This window comes from Pteronotus mesoamericanus, unplaced genomic scaffold, assembly GCF_021234165.1.
Source record: "Pteronotus mesoamericanus isolate MK-2021 breed Mesoamerican mustached bat unplaced genomic scaffold, CSHL_Meso_final contig_65, whole genome shotgun sequence".
NCBI classification, from domain to species: Eukaryota; Metazoa; Chordata; class Mammalia; order Chiroptera; family Mormoopidae; genus Pteronotus; species Pteronotus mesoamericanus.
In genome coordinates, this window is record NW_026555228.1 from 12,406,617 (window position 1) to 12,422,024 (window position 15,408).

The 15,408-nt window shown below is 47.2% G+C and overlaps 1 protein-coding gene across 1 annotated transcript in view; it reads left to right on the forward strand.

The window, feature by feature from the left end:
• The first annotated feature begins 1,117 nt into the window (after nucleotides 1-1,117).
• The window catches only part of PTCHD1 (patched domain containing 1), a 52,101-nt gene continuing 37,810 nt past the window's right edge, over nucleotides 1,118-15,408 (forward strand). Inside the window, exon 1 of the mRNA XM_054581209.1 lies at nucleotides 1,118-1,468. Within this exon, the coding sequence (XP_054437184.1) occupies nucleotides 1,118-1,468 (351 nt within the window). The remainder of the gene's footprint in view (nucleotides 1,469-15,408) is intronic.

Sequence of the window (15,408 nt, forward strand, 5' to 3'; positions counted from 1 at the left end):
TGACAGCACCGAAGCCCTGGTGACCCGTGGCTCCACCGACCTACCATATTATCAGCACTTTTATTACTGGGGGGACGGGGTGGGGAGGCTGAGGGGCGCGCAGCAGAACTGCCCAACCCAGCCCGTCTGGAGCGATCCTAAATGAGGGCTAGTATAAAGATTCTCCACAGGCGCCCTCTGGGTGGACGCGCCCCAGACGCACACCCGGACCCGTGGTCCCGCGGAAGCTGCAGTGTTGGGGATATTTTAAATGGCTCTTAGTTGAGAGGAGGCGTGATTTCCACGTTCGAGCGTCTTCGCTCCCCACCCCCTCTCCGCACCAGCCAGTGCGCGCCACCACCTGAGCTAGGCGAGAGCCAGGGCGCACGCAGTCTTCAGCCTCTTCCTTTCCCACTCTGGGGGGGGGACTCGGCTCTGAGCGGGTCCGCCCGACGCCCCCCGGGAGAACTCTTTACTTTTTGTTTGGGAAACAGGGGCCATTTCTTTATTCATCTCTGGGTCTCCCCGGAGAATACAGGGAAGGGAGAAGGCGTGAGCGGGTGGCGGGCCGGGGGAGGGGAGCAAGGAGAGGGGAGGGGACTGGGTGTAGCCTGGAATTCTCTGTCCTCGTGTTCCTAGGCTGGCGCGCAGAGTCTCCCCGCGATAGCGCCGCCGCCGCTCCCCGCGCTACCCCGTCGTTGGCCTTGGGGGTCGGGTGAGTGGGGTCATGACGCGCCGCGGGGGCTGCCCCGGGCCCCTTCTGCGCTGAGCCGGGACGCAGCCCAGCCGCGCAGAGCCCCTCGGGCGGGGAGGCGGCGGAGGGTGGGGAGGGCGCACGGGATAGGGCGGGGTGGGGGCGGCGCGGAGACCGCCAGGCTGGGGGGCTCTCCGAGCCGGCGCGGCCGCGGGCAGGAGGGCGTGTCTCCGTCCCGAGGGGACCCTCCCGAAGCGCGGCGCGGAACTCCCCGATGGTGGTGCCGCGGCTTCGGGAAAGCTCCGGGTCTCGCCTTCGCCGCCGCCGCCGCCGCCGCCGTCGCCACCGCGGGCGCCACCACCGTCGCCGCCGCCGTCGCCGCCGCCGCCCGAGCCCGCGCCGAGCGTGCGCCTCGCCCTCCTCCCGCGCCCGCTCTGCTCTAGGATGCTGCGGCAGGTTCTACACAGGGGCTTGAGGACGTGTTTCTCCCGGCTCGGCCACTTCATTGCCAGTCACCCGGTCTTCTTCGCCTCGGCGCCCGTGCTCATCTCCATCCTGCTCGGCGCCAGCTTCAGCCGCTACCAGGTCGAGGAGAGCGTGGAGCACCTGCTGGCGCCCCAGCACAGCCTCGCCAAGATCGAGCGCAACCTCGTTAACAGCCTCTTCCCGGTCAACCGCTCCAAGCACCGGCTCTACTCGGACCTACAGACACCCGGACGCTACGGCCGGGTCATCGTCACCTCCTTCCAGAAAGCCAACATGCTGGACCAGCATCACACCGACCTGATCTTAAAGGTGAGAGAGGGGCGTTAGCGGGCAGCCTCCACCAGCGCCGCTGCCGCGGCTAGACTGGCTGCGCGCGGGGTCCGGGCTGAGAGCGCAGCCTCTCCTATCCCAGGCGGCTGCCGCAGGGGCTCCCCTGCACCGCACGCCCCTCGGAGGCCGCCCAGAGCTTCCCAGCCTCCTGGGTGGGAGCGTCCGGGTCCGGGCCCGGCCCTGCCCTCGCCGCCGTCGTCGCCACCCAGGCAGCTGCTGCAACAGTTGGGGTGGTGGCAGTCAGGGTGCTGTGGTCAGTGCGCTGCTTTTGGTTGCAGTGGTCTTTGGGGCGGGGAGGCTTTAGGGTAAGTGGGCCAGGAAGGAACCGAATAAGAAAAAGTCCTGCTAGTTGAAAACAAAATACCATATGCATGGGGGGATTCAGAGACCCCTCTCTCCTTCCTCTCCTTTTCTCCCCCTTCCTCTGGCTCCCACAGTGTTTTGGGAAAGGCTGTTTGGAGGGGCCGTGAGGGGGCAAAGGAATGTGAGGCGGGATGGTGAGGAAAAGGCCTCTCGCCCACCCAGAAAGAAGTGCGGTCCCCCGCAAGGACAGGGGCTGCCCTGCTGCCCTCTTCCCAGGAGCAAGGTAGCCATCTCTGTCTTTAGGGTAGGAAATAATGTTTGTCATTCACAGTTATTTCAGCTTTCACAGTACCTCGTCTTTCCAAAATGGAAAAACTTCTTTGGGAAAAGACGGATTCAGTCGATCCACTTTTATGTGGGTGCATCTGGGCACAAGGGTGAGGCGCAGAACCAGAGGGTGAGGACAGACGCCAGGCTGTGTGGCCCTGAGAAGTGCACGGGAAAGCAAGCAGCTGGTTAGAGGGCGACTCTCTCAGAAACAGGTTGTGCCATCAGCCTGAGGTGGGAATTTGATGTGAAAAGTGAGCTTAATGATGGTAACTTTCAGGAAGTTCCTATGAAAAGCAGAGGGGTGAGGACTAGAGATTGTAAAGTGGAGATCTTGTGCGAGAAAAGCAAAAATAGGTGAGGATGTTCTATCCAAGTCCCTGGTGGGGATTACAGAGCCTGTTTAGTCAAGGTGGTCTTATTGGGGAGGGCAGACAGGAGCCAGTCCCAGACGGAGCCCCAGGACCCAGGGTGACAGGTGCTGCTTTTGTGTGGGTCTCTAATCTAGAGCCCGGATTGGAAGCTCATTAGATTTTGGGTCTTCTTATTCCAAGAGGAGTCAGCCCATGAACCTGGGGCACTCTTTCCTTCTCTTTTCCTCCACAGGTAATCCTTTATCCCTAGAGGCAAGCTAATTTCCCTCCCTCTGTTTGTTGACATGTTGTCAATTAGTAATGAGGGGACTCTAACTAGGGACTCAATGGAATTAGGGCATTCCCACATTGGGTGGCTTGTCATATTTTTAATGGTACACACATACTCATCACAGAACCTTAGTAACATTAATCTCGAGATGTTTGCTTTTCTCATGATCATACTTCCAACATCGAAGTGGTTTTTCCCCCCCACAAGACCTTCGTGAACATACTTTGGCACACAAATACTGCTCCAAAAGCTTTCTCAGGAAGACGCGTAATAGTTTCATCACAGACTTAAGGAAACTAGAATTTAGCCAATCCTGACAATTGGAAAGCTGCCCCATGTTTTGATAGATGATCTACTACGTGGTATTTCTCTGTATTCCCCCCTGCCCCCAGGTGATGTTCCTACTAGCTTTCTTCCCCGCAATGAACCCAGCGTGATGGGCAATCACCAGTTACATTCACTCTCAAGGTTAAGGAGACATCAACAGGCACATCAGATCTCTTTTCAACTCAATTGTTTCTCTCCTATTTGATTTTGATCTGTTCAAAACAGAAAACCGTATTATAGGAGAAAGTTGGAGAGAGAGAGGAGACCGGCTTTGCCTCTAAGTCTAAAGGACAGCTTTAAAGGATAGTGGTCTTGCCAGTGAGTGGTTTGAAGAAATGGGATGGTTTTCCTGTTCAGGTGTCTGGGGAAAACCACAGCCCAGTCAAGTGTGGTCAGAACTCATTGCTAGCTGTTGGCTCTCTGGTCAAAAAAATTCATACAGCTTATAAAAACCCAGACTTAGGAAAGGATTGTCTTTGATTTTATGTATCCATTTTTTTTCTACCTCCACCCCTATGCTTGGTAGGTATGGAGCGGAGGGACAGAAAAGTAGACCTTCAGTAGTCATGGTAATGTAAAGTGTGAGAAGGCGCGCTTATTGTTTTTGTTCCTTTTTTCCGTGAGACGTGATGAAGACTCGTCCTTTACAAAAGGTGCTAGGAGAGGCACTGTTTCTGCCCTTACTAGTGTTACTCTGATACTTGGTTGCTGGCATCAAGGACAGCACTGACAGTTAACATTGTACACAACACCAGCCAGCCTCTGCCGGCTTTATTGCACCACAGTAGAGGTGAAGTGGACACAGCCAGAGCAGGCTGGAGGCTTCTCAGGCCCTGCTAGGGAACTAGAGGGACTGACTTACAGGGCTGAGTCCCTCACTCCTCGTAGTGCTCTTGGCTGTGCCTGAATACTCAGGGAAGGAGATCCTGCTTGGGACGTTAGTCCAGCGACTTTCTGACCGAAAAATAGACTGGGATAGGATGATGACAAAAAATAAAAACCTAGGCTTCGTTTTTAGAAATATAATCAAAACTGTCACAGAAAAAAAAAAAAGAACCCACATTTGAAAATCCAGCTGATGGGGTTTGAATCTTTCTCAGATTTGTACTCTGCAGCGTTAACACCTGACCCCAAACTATAAGGGAGTGACTCTCCCTCGCAGCAGTTTCCGCTGAAGGCTGTGTGGCAGAGATGTAATTTTGGGTGAAAGTGGGTGGGGCCTGATGGTGCTGGTGAGGGATCAACCCTTAATTTCCGAAGCTGTTTAAATAAATGTTGATCTTCAAAAGTCTTCATTTCACTAGAAGATTAAATTTAGCTCATTATCATATTTTAATAGAAAATCCGTGATGTTTCTCTCAGAGCAAATTTCCGGATAGTGTCTCCTGAGCTTTCATGGATAGGGTTTTTTTTTTCTTAATCACCTAAAATGAAGTGTAGGAAGGTCTTGTGGATAATTGATCTGGGCTGTGACCAAGACGAGACTTGATTTATTCTAGAATCATCTGTGTAGAGTGAAGAGCCAGCTTAGCCCAACCCTTGTAATAATGTTATCCCTTTTATAACAATGTAACATGTAAAAACATGCAGTATGTTCTAAATGCAGTAAATGCCTCAGGGTAGGCAGGAAAGTGCTATGATCCCATTTTACAGATGAGAAAACTGCTCTTTAAAAATTAACTGACTAGTCCATGGAAAAAAAGACAAAGAGACACAAACCAGGACTGTGACCCAGGATTTTTAACCCTCAGCCAAGTGCCCTTTTCACTATAATGTACTGCCTCCCATGTAATAAGCCACTTGAATTATTTAACATGTACATTTTTGTGATCCAGATGAAGTATATTTGAGCAAAGTCACATTCCATGCCATTACCATTGTTCTAACAGTGGTAATTAGAACATAAAAACATTCTCTTGACTGATTCTTGCCGATATCAATGAAAATCCACATACAGGGTGGGCAAAAGTAGGTTCACCATTGTGAGAACACAAAACACAGAGTTTATTCTTGTATTATTATTTATTAATTAGTGTATTACTTTCCATACAAGGAACTATAAGCCTACTTTTGCCCCACCCTATGTAGAAACACTAAGTGCTCAAAGTAAAGCATAAAATATCCGTAATTGGCAGTATGCAAAGATAGAAAGATTGAATATTTTACTGGAAAAATATCTCTGGCTTTTTTTTTTAACTGGAAAAACTCTCTGGATGATTAAATGTGGCGATTTCATGTGTGGGCGCTGTTCACTGGCAGGGTTCAGGTGGATTCAACTCAAGTGCCTCATATGGTCCTGGCACATAGTGGACCCTCAATAAATACTTGTCAAATGGACCTGCCCTGGTTTACTCAGACCCTTATGTGGTGGGTAAAGAAAATTCCATAGAAACCACTTTAGAACGTATTTTCAAAATGACATTTTTATTTTTACAGCTATACAAGCAGTTTCTAGGCTTCCCTTTTTCCAAGATACCATTTTTCTTTCCTCCCTCACCTCCGTGGATGCATCAAAACATATTTCAGGTTTGAAATTGGGTAGGGACCTTTCCTATGCAACATGTCCCCTTCCTCAGAGGAACCCATGGGATTTTTTTTTTTTTTTTTTTTTTTTGCAAACCAAGGGAAGGACACGTTGTTGTTACACAAACACTCTTCCACTTACTGGGGAATCTCTTTTTCAAATATAAGTTTCTATTTTATTTAACTTTTCTATGTTTAAATACATTAAGTAGAATTAAGTTGCACAATGAGAGTAATAGAATTTAACTTGGAATTATTTAATTCAGGTTTTCCAAGAAGGGCAGAATAATTGCTAGCTCAGTGTCACGAAGACCTGGTAGCTGGGTCAAGATCCCAGTTTTCCCAAATACTACCTCAGCACTTTCAGTCATTACGGGAATCAGCATCATTTCTTTCTCTACAGTATAAGGATCAGCATATTCCGGCCTATTTTCGAGCTTGGAAGTTTTTACATTTAAAAAAAATGTAGCAAAACAAAGACAGAGAAAAATGCGAGGCAGAGATGGCACGTGGCTCTCAATGCCAAAAATATTTACTCCTTAGTCCTTTACATAAAGAAGTTCCTAGACTGTATTCCAAAACTTCTTTGCTAAGACATTCTCAGGAAGTTACTACTGTTAACTCCTAAGGCAGTGGTTCTCAACCCGCGGTGACTGTACCCCCAGGAGACATTTTTGACAGAGCTGGCAGTGGGTGGCTACTGGCACCTAGTGGGTGGAGGTCATGGATGCTGTTACCCACCCTGTGAGCACAGGACGGCCCCCAACAGCAAAGAATCGCCTGGCCCCAAACCCTGCTTGAAGGGGTTCATTTGCGTGTTTCTTCTGTTTCATTAGGATGTTTTTTGCAGCTGCATTGATTATGTAAAATGAAAAAAACATGCCAAAATCTTAATAGAATTTTGGGGACAAATACTACGACCTCTGAGGAAACGCTCTTTTGGGCAGTTGGGCAGAGACCAGATATCCCAGTGTGACCTTCCCCAAGATGCAGTCATCTCACTCTCTCCTGTCGCCCTGTCCTTTATGGTCTGAGTCCCTCTGTGGAGCAACCCAAGAAACTGGATGCATTTGAACCGCTTGGACGGCAGAGCTGCTGAGCTGACCCTGGCCTCGAGACCTCGCAGAGTGCCCGTCAGCAGCAGGTCTGACCATCAGTCTGTAGCAGTCACCCACTAGGCGGGCCTTCTCCTGACAGTCAGTGAGATCCGACTGGGAGGGGTGACCTGCTCAGGAGGTAGGAGGCGACACTTTGGTTGCCTAGTCCAGCTGCTTTGCCTTTCTGAACATAAAATGTCAAAAGAAGAAGTTGCATCCAAGGAACAGGAGATCAAAGACCCTCGGGTTTGGAAGGCACCATAAAGGTCACCTCTGCAGATGCTGATGCTGCTCTCTGCTCGTAGCATCTCAGGGTTCTTTGTCCGGGGACAGGGGCTGTGACACCTTGGGCAGCCCAATCCCTTCGGTGAGTTTCCTGAGGCAGGTACTTTTAGAAAAGATTGAGCCCAGGCCTGAAAGGGCAACATTTGTGCATCCGCTGGACCAGCAAATTGCCTTTTTTTTTTTTTAACTTTTCAATTACACTTGACATTTGCACTTTATTTTTGCACGAGGGGAAAATTAAAAAGAGTTCAAGATTGCTTCTCATTCTCCTTTCATTTCATAGGAGGTATATCCAAATAATCCAAGCATAATATTATCCTAGGGTTGTCTGACTCCTGGGCACATTCCATTTGTGCAACTAGTATCCTGAAATGCCCACCTTGCTCATCTTCTTTAGATTTGGGGAGCAAATCTTTTACTTCCTCATGCAGATAAGCATTTGGGACCAACTCTGGGTCAACTGCTAATTAAAACTGAAACTTAAATATAAAGCTATAGTGTGAGAAAGAAGAAGCCCACCTTTTTAATGACTCATGGTATCTTGATAGATGCTATATGACAAAGATAATTTGTTTTAATTAACACAAGAAAATGAACCTCTCAGGATTCACCAGACTCACAAACCTCACAAAACAGCTAAACATTTAACTGGTGACTCCTTAGGATAATTAAGAGAAGGAGAAGTAACCTAAAAGGAATTGTTTGCTTCCTGCCTGAGAGATGGCAGCTTCCCTTGGCACAGGGACTAGAGATGCAAGGTGCCGGGGATCTGATCAGCTTTGACTTTGTGGGATGTGCCATCTGGTACCTGACTTTGGGGCTCAGTGTGAGCCCCAAGTGATTCTTGAGATAGGCTTGAAGCAGCCCTTTGAAGTCACCTGCTCGGTAGCACATCACAGCAAGCAGGCCTGTCTGCGGCAATGCCCCTGCTACTGCCACATGCCCGGAAGGCCACAGAACTTCCGAGGAATCCTGCCAGACTGATTTAATGACCAGCAGGGGAGGTGAGTAATCTCTAACCTTTAAAGGGAAAAGGGAAAAGGAAATCAACGCCAGTTATTATTTCATATGGGAAGCCCTGAATAATATGCCGTGCCTTCAACTTCAGAATTCAGATTTTGAACAAGAGGCGGCAATGAGGGAATTGGGAAGCTATTTTTATCTTCTCACTCTCTAAGAAATCCTCTTGAGAATATTGTTTCTGGTATTTTAAAAGGTGCCCATTGTTAGGCCTTCTACTTTAGGTTTAAATTGCGGGCTCCTCGGGTAGTTGAGATGAGGATTTAAGTGCCAGCAGCTACCTTGGGAGGTAATACCTGAAAACACTGGTAAGGAAGTGGGGACATGGAAGAGGGTGTATTCTCAAGCAAGTGTCCCCTGCGAGCACCCAGGGCTCAGTCTCCCCGGGGAACTCCGGGAGACACTAGGACATGTCCAGGTTATCCCAGCTGTGAGAGAAGCAGCTCGATATTTATTCCCCAACTCTCCAGCCATCATGAGTTGATCCAGCTGCATCCGGGAGCACTGAATAAATATATGGTAATTCCAGACGCTCTGTCTGTCCCTATAATCAGAATTGTTGTTTTTTAGAAAAGCCTCAGGCAAAAGAGCTGCAGGGCTTTGCAGTAAGTGGCCTTGGCACATGGAAGCGAGTGTGAGCTGGGAGAACATGGGTGGGTCCCTGCCAGCAGCATCTGCCAAAGGGTCTTACGCCCACCTGCAGTCACGCATCTAGAAGTTGAGGGCTCAGTTCCTGGGGGATGTACATCCCTTCACTCAACAGGACAGCCCTGACCCCAGCTCCATGAAGTTTACAGGCAAGAATGGTCCAGCATAGCTCTTTGGTTTATTCTTGAATTTGATAAGCAACTGCTGCCATTTTCAGTTCTGTCACGGGTCGTGGTAAAGGCGACCCCACATGGGGCCTGGAAACCGCCAGGACTTAGGGTTTTATGCTGCCAGACCCACACATTCAAGTATCCCGCCCCCCTTCCCTTTGTGAGTACAAAAGTCTAGAGGTCCCCGTTTTCACACATCTACTTTTTAAAAATCTTTTTAAATAAATGTACTGGGGTGACCTTGATAAGTACAATTATGTACATTTCAAGTGGACAATTCTATAATACATCATCTATATATTGCATTGTGTGCCTACCATGCAAAGTCAAGTCTCCTTCCGTCGCCATACAGTTGACCCCCCCTTTCACATTACTACCCCCCCACCCCCTTCCCTCTGCTGACCATCACACTGTTGTCTGTGTCCATGAGTTTTTGTCTGTTTTGTTTTTCTTGTTTGTTCATTTGTTGCCTTCAGTTTTATACCCCACATATGAGTGAAATGTAATTCTTGACTTTTTCCATCTGAAAGGTAACAAGAGATAATAAGGAAAGTCATTTTCCACATCTCCCTTGGTTGCTCTCCTCTCTAGAATTGCACTCACTGCTTACTCTGACATCAGACTCACATGTCTCCTACTTTACGAGGCCCACCCAGAATGGCTCCTTCCCGCCCTTTAAATCCATCTGGCTTTCAGTCGTGTTCATATTCTTGAATCCTTAGCTCTACACTATTATATAATTTGCTGTATTGTCATGTGATAGTTTCTTTTCAGCAAGATCATATGCTCTTCAAGTACAGGAACAATGTCCCATACTCCCAAATCTCTCTTAGAACCTAGCATAATGTGGAGTATGCAGTAGGTGCTTAACAAATTGCTGCTGGTCAGTGGCTTGTAGGATGAAAAACGTTCTCTTCCTTCCCTGTTGGTTTGTTTTGGTCAGATACAATTTTGTCTGGCAGCATAACCACGTAACTTCTTTAGATCTGTCTTCACATTTAATCCTTGATACATCTTGGTTCCAAACTTGATAATAGGCAATAAGTGTGCATTCTGCCTCAGAACCTTCTGCCGTTTACTTTATATGAGGAGAAATTCGTAGAAAACCAAACGGTTGCCCACCTTCTCTGGTCCAAATACAGACTGGAAAGGATGAACTTGACCTCAGCCTCCAGTCCATTCCCATGTGGGAGGCCGGAGTGCAGCTCCTGGAGAGCGGCCTGAAAGTCAGCTCTCCACTGCCCAGGTCCTTGTTTGCATGAGGTGAAGTCTCAAAACTTTGGCCACAACCATACTCCAGTGTAAACATGAAACACAATTTTACAAAACTCAAGGACCAATGGTTTTTCCAGCTGTAGCATCAACGTGCAAGAGATCACCAGCCAGTAACATCCAGTAATCCAGATGTTACCGAGCCTCACTATTCTGAAGAGGGAGCCCATGTTAACAGAAAGATTTGTTCTAAAAGGTGAACTTAAAAAATGATACTGGCACAAAAGTCAGTGTATCTCTCTGGTAAGTTTAACAGAAACATTAGAACTAATTTCTCATTATTGAAGGTGACATTCCTTTGCCCATTATTCCATGGGCTCCACCAACTTGTCAAATACCATAGCTTGTGAATTCCTCCTAACTGTCTCAAGAAAAAACGGCATCTCTGCTATAGAATTCTCATTATCAGTGCTCAAAAAAAATCTTCGTGATATTCAGTATCTTAATTTTGTGAGGTTTTCATTGCTGTCTTTTGTTTTTGTTCCTGTTTTGTTATAGCAAGTGGTCATACTGAGTGAAGACTGATTGCTCTTAAACTCTTTAAGGTGCCCACACATCACCAGGGCATCTAGTGGAAAGTACAGATTCTTATTCAGCCTAGGGTGGGACCGTGATTCCGAATTTCTAACAGGGTCTCAGGTGATACCGACGCCACTGCTCAGTGGAGCACACTTTGAGTGGCAAGGCTCAAATTCATCTGCTGTGAACAGAACTCTGGGTTTGAGGTCAGGAAATCCAAGCTCAAGCTCCAGCTCTTTTAAATATGTGACCTAGGGTAAGTCGCCTGACCTCCCTGAGAAGCAGGTTCCTCATCAGCTCTGAACGTAACAGTACCCGCCACGCCCCCTCACAGCAAGGATTCACTGAGATATAAGATGTGCAGGCATTGTGTGACCCTGTTCTCCCGCCTTCTGTGAGGCATGTTATCATTATTGCTATTTGCTGTGAAAATGACTGTTACTTCCTCATATGTGCCAGCTCTTTCAGAGTCATTATTGCTTGTTGAGTAAATACACATGTAGGCATTTTTTTCTTTGATCCAACAGGCAATAATGGGTGCTCAATCTGCATTCTCAATACTCAGATTGGCAATTTGTTGGTCTTTAATGACTCCATCTGAGTCATTACAGACGATTGGATTCATCCTACTGCTGAGCGTGCAGCTCCTGAGTTCTTAGGCAGGCAGAGCTGTCAGTGGGGATGAGCGTGTTGCATTCTAGCTCATCAAGGTGGTTTCTCGGGGCTCAGAACCTCATCTTCATGCTCGACAGTGCTTTGCACTCGAAGGAAGCCTTCATTTCCTGCCAGGAGGAAAGTGTCTTTGGAATTAAAAGTTCCAGGAGGCGGTGGGCTCCTGTTTCCAGGTTCTTTTCGCCACTCCTCACAGCAGGGTAGGCCAAAAGGGATTCTCCAGCAATGTAGGTGAGAGAGTTGGTAGCAGATAACTCTCCTCTCTCACTCCATTTCCATGACCACAGTGTTTCCCTGGGAAATCTTGCCCACTGAAATAGACCTGGAGCACTTGCGCACTTCAAAGAAAGAGTGGGGTCAGAATTGCCTGAGATCAGGAGGACCAAGCAAAGTAATAATTGTAAAGCCCCTCGAAACTGTGAAATGTAAGATTTTGCTTAATTGGGGTTTTAATCGTTTAGCTTGGTGTGTTCCCCATCTCCTTTCTAAAAGTTGTTTTCATAGGATGTAAAAGAAATCTGTAATTATTTAGGATCAAAATCAAATCCACCAAAAAAAAAAATCTTCCTGCCTACCTGGTTCTCTTCAAACAAAACAAACCTCCCATGTAAGTGAGGATTAGCAGTTCTTCTCAAATGTGAATGTGCTTTCAAATTCCCTGGGAATTTGATTAACATGCATATTCTGATACAGTAGGTCTGGGATAGCAAGCCTGAGGTCCTGTACTTCTAACAAGCTCCCAGGGCTGCTGCCCCTGCTGGCCTGCGGACCCCAATGACTAAAGCAGTGGGACGGGCGGGCCCAGGAACCTCTCTGTATCCTGACTGGTTAATTACTCAGAGCCATTTAATTGGCTACCCACTCTAAAGCAGTGGTTCTCCAACTTGAGCATACTTGTCATGGAGGACTTGTCCAAACACAGATTTTTTTAGTCTCATTGGAAGAGCTTCTGATTCTGTAGGTCGGGGTTGGGGGCTGAGCATTTGCATTTCTTTTTTTCTTTTTTTTTTTACATTATTTTTATTGTATTTTTTCCAGAGAATTTGCATCTCTAACAGGTTTTCAAGGTGATGCTGTTCCTGCTGGTCCAGGGGCACACTTTGAGAGCCACTGCTATACAGCAGCCTAGTAATTGGCTGCCAGGCCTGATTCCAAAAATGCAGCCTCTCTCTCTCTCTCTGTAGGACCTGAGCAACACATACAAGCAGGGTGCAAAAGTTATTCGTGCAGCAGTTAATTCCAAATGGTGCCGTAGTAAGCTGTTTGCAAAGGGGACTGCCGTAAGTCCGGACCTTTTTAGTTCTCTGTTTCAGTCAAGCATATTGGACAGAGGGGCCTGCTCCATTGCCTGCCTCCGGGTGCTGGAGTTTAGGGGAAAGGGGCTGAATAGACGAATGAACGCACACTTTGAGACAGAGGGGAACGCCACAAGTCCCCGCCCACTCACACACACACAGATACTGTGGCTGTTGCTGCTACCCTCAGTGTGTGATTGCAAAAGCTTCCTTTCTAACAAAGACTTCCCACGCAGGGTCACCTGCCACTTGCCTTTACGGTAACTTTTTTTTTTTTTTTACATCAAACCAGAAGGCACAGCAGGGACAAATGGGAGGTACTTGTTGCATTTCTGAGACAAGGACCAAGCTCTGTGGTTGCCAGAGGCACGGTGTCCACCACGAGGGCTCTCACAGCTAATGTCCAGTGTCAGCTACTGTCTGATGTCAGTGCTGTTAGAGGGAGGGGAAGCAGAACTGCAGTGAAGCTCAGGAAGTGCTGCTTGTGGCACAGTGCGATAGGGGTTGTTTCAGAGCCCCCAGTTTCTGGGTTTGAGGCTGCGAACCATTCATGGGTCCGTGATAAAGTCAGTTAACCTCTCTGGGGTCTTCATTTCCTCACTTATAAAATAGGATCAACAATATCACTATTTTGGGGTTGGAAGATAAAAGGAGGTGATGTAGGAACAAACTTTATTAAGCGCAACGTGCCTAAAGCCACATAAATCTCATAGTATCTGCACTGAACACACATGCTTTTCTGGGACAAGGATTCCCAGGGGAGAAGAATAAACACCTTCGTCACCCAGTTTACATATTTCACACCATATCTTCTTTTGTTTAAAAAAAAAGTGCCTTTAGCGTCAGGGACTGACTACCTTTTACGAACCAGAAGCTTTGCTGACATGGCCTCATACTCCCACATGATGCAATATTACATCAGTCTATATATTTTACTTGGAATGACCCAAGGAGAATAAAAAATAGCATATTTGATCATCCACTGTCCACACTCATAAAGCCTTAGACCTGCACTGTCCAAAAGCCACTAGCCACATGTAGCTATTTGATTTACACGTATGTTAATTAAAATTAGAAATTCATTTCCTCAGTATCACTAGCCCCTTTTCAAGTGCTTAATGGCTACATGTGCCTATAACGGGCAGAAGACATGAGGAACATTTTCATAGTCAGAGAAAGTTCTAGTCGACAGTGCTGCTTTTCACAGAGGAAATCTTAACTAATAAGTAGTAGGATCAAGATTCAAACTGGTCTGGGTTCTAAGGCATTATTTTAAAAATAGCTAGAGCAGACTGCCTCCATGATACACAGAAATAGATGAGTAAGCATGGCCCCTGGTGTCTGGTGGCCTTGAAGTGGTATTTCAATCAGCAACAGAGTAAGGGGGACTTTCAGTTGCAGGTTTGACCTGTAAAGACCTTGGGAGTTACCACTCCGATACTTACAACAACAACAACAAAAAAATGGAGACAAACAGAAAACCAATGGCTTTTCTTGCACACATCAGAGAACTGAGGTCACGGGGCAGACTGCTATCCCAGAATCTGTAGAGGCAAGCACATGTATAGGGACGCAGGCACAATCTGCCTACCTGCAGCTCTCATGGAGTAGCATGAGAGTTGGAGACTCCCCGGGGGATGCAATCACTACCTTTGTAGGATGAGGGGTCAGAGGGCCACACTTTCCTGGTCTTCCCCTCTGAAACCTCACCAGATTCCCAAGGTGAAGCAGGGGGCAGAGTGAGGCAGAAGAGTCATCACTGTGAAAGGCATCCAGTCGTCTCCATGACAAAGGCCTTACTCTCCAGGGAAGAGGGCTTGGCCAGAGCACAGGTCTGAAATGTGAGTAGGTTCCTCCCCAGTGAAGCCACTTCCTATCTTCTGAATGCGGGGGTGGGGAGAGTCCTCAGGTGCCAGGACTTCCAGGAAATAGGTTAGAAGTGCTGCAGCCAGGGAAGGGAGTGAGGGGCAGCAGGGGAAGCTGTATCACTGGAGAAACATTTGTGAAGGTCACAGCCTCAAGGCACAGGCCCCCTGAAAGACTGAGGTTTCGTCAGCAGGTTGTGTGGCGTTTCCCCTCCCTACACCTTCCTACTATATCAACAGGACTCCAGTATAAGAACAGTAGATTATGGCTGAAAGAGCTGCAAAGCGCAGACTCTCTCTGAGGAGGAGTACTTCGAGAAATCCCAACTCAAAAGGAGAGACAAAAACAAACAGAAGAGGAATTTGAAGTTTCTGTTACCTATAGCCACAACAAGCATTAGATACATTCCAACTCCTAGATTAACATAAATCCTCACTGTAAGGCCTATATACCTCAGTTCCTATTCACTGACACAAAATGCCAAATTTTGGGGGGTGGGGATTACAAGGCATGCCAAAAGAAAAAAAAATACATAGTCTGAAGAGACAAATGAAACACCAGAAGCATACTCAGGTATGACAAAGATGTTAGGACTATCAGAAAACTTAACTGATTAGTATGTTATAGGTTTTAATGGGAAAAGTAGACAACATCAATAGCAGACAAATAATGTAAGTAGAGAGATGGAAACTCTTGAGAATGAATCAAAAGGAAATTCTAAAAAAACTGAGCAGAAATGAAGAATGGCTTTGATGGACTCATCAGTAGACTCAACACAGTCCAGGAAAGAATCAGTGAACTTGAATACAGGGTAATAGAAACTTCACAAACTGAAAGATAAAGAGAGAAAAGAGTGAAAGCACCCTTGAATGCCCAAGAATTGTGGAGCAATATCAAAAGGTATTACTACAGAGGTCCCCGACCTTTTTGGCACCAGGGACCATTTTTGT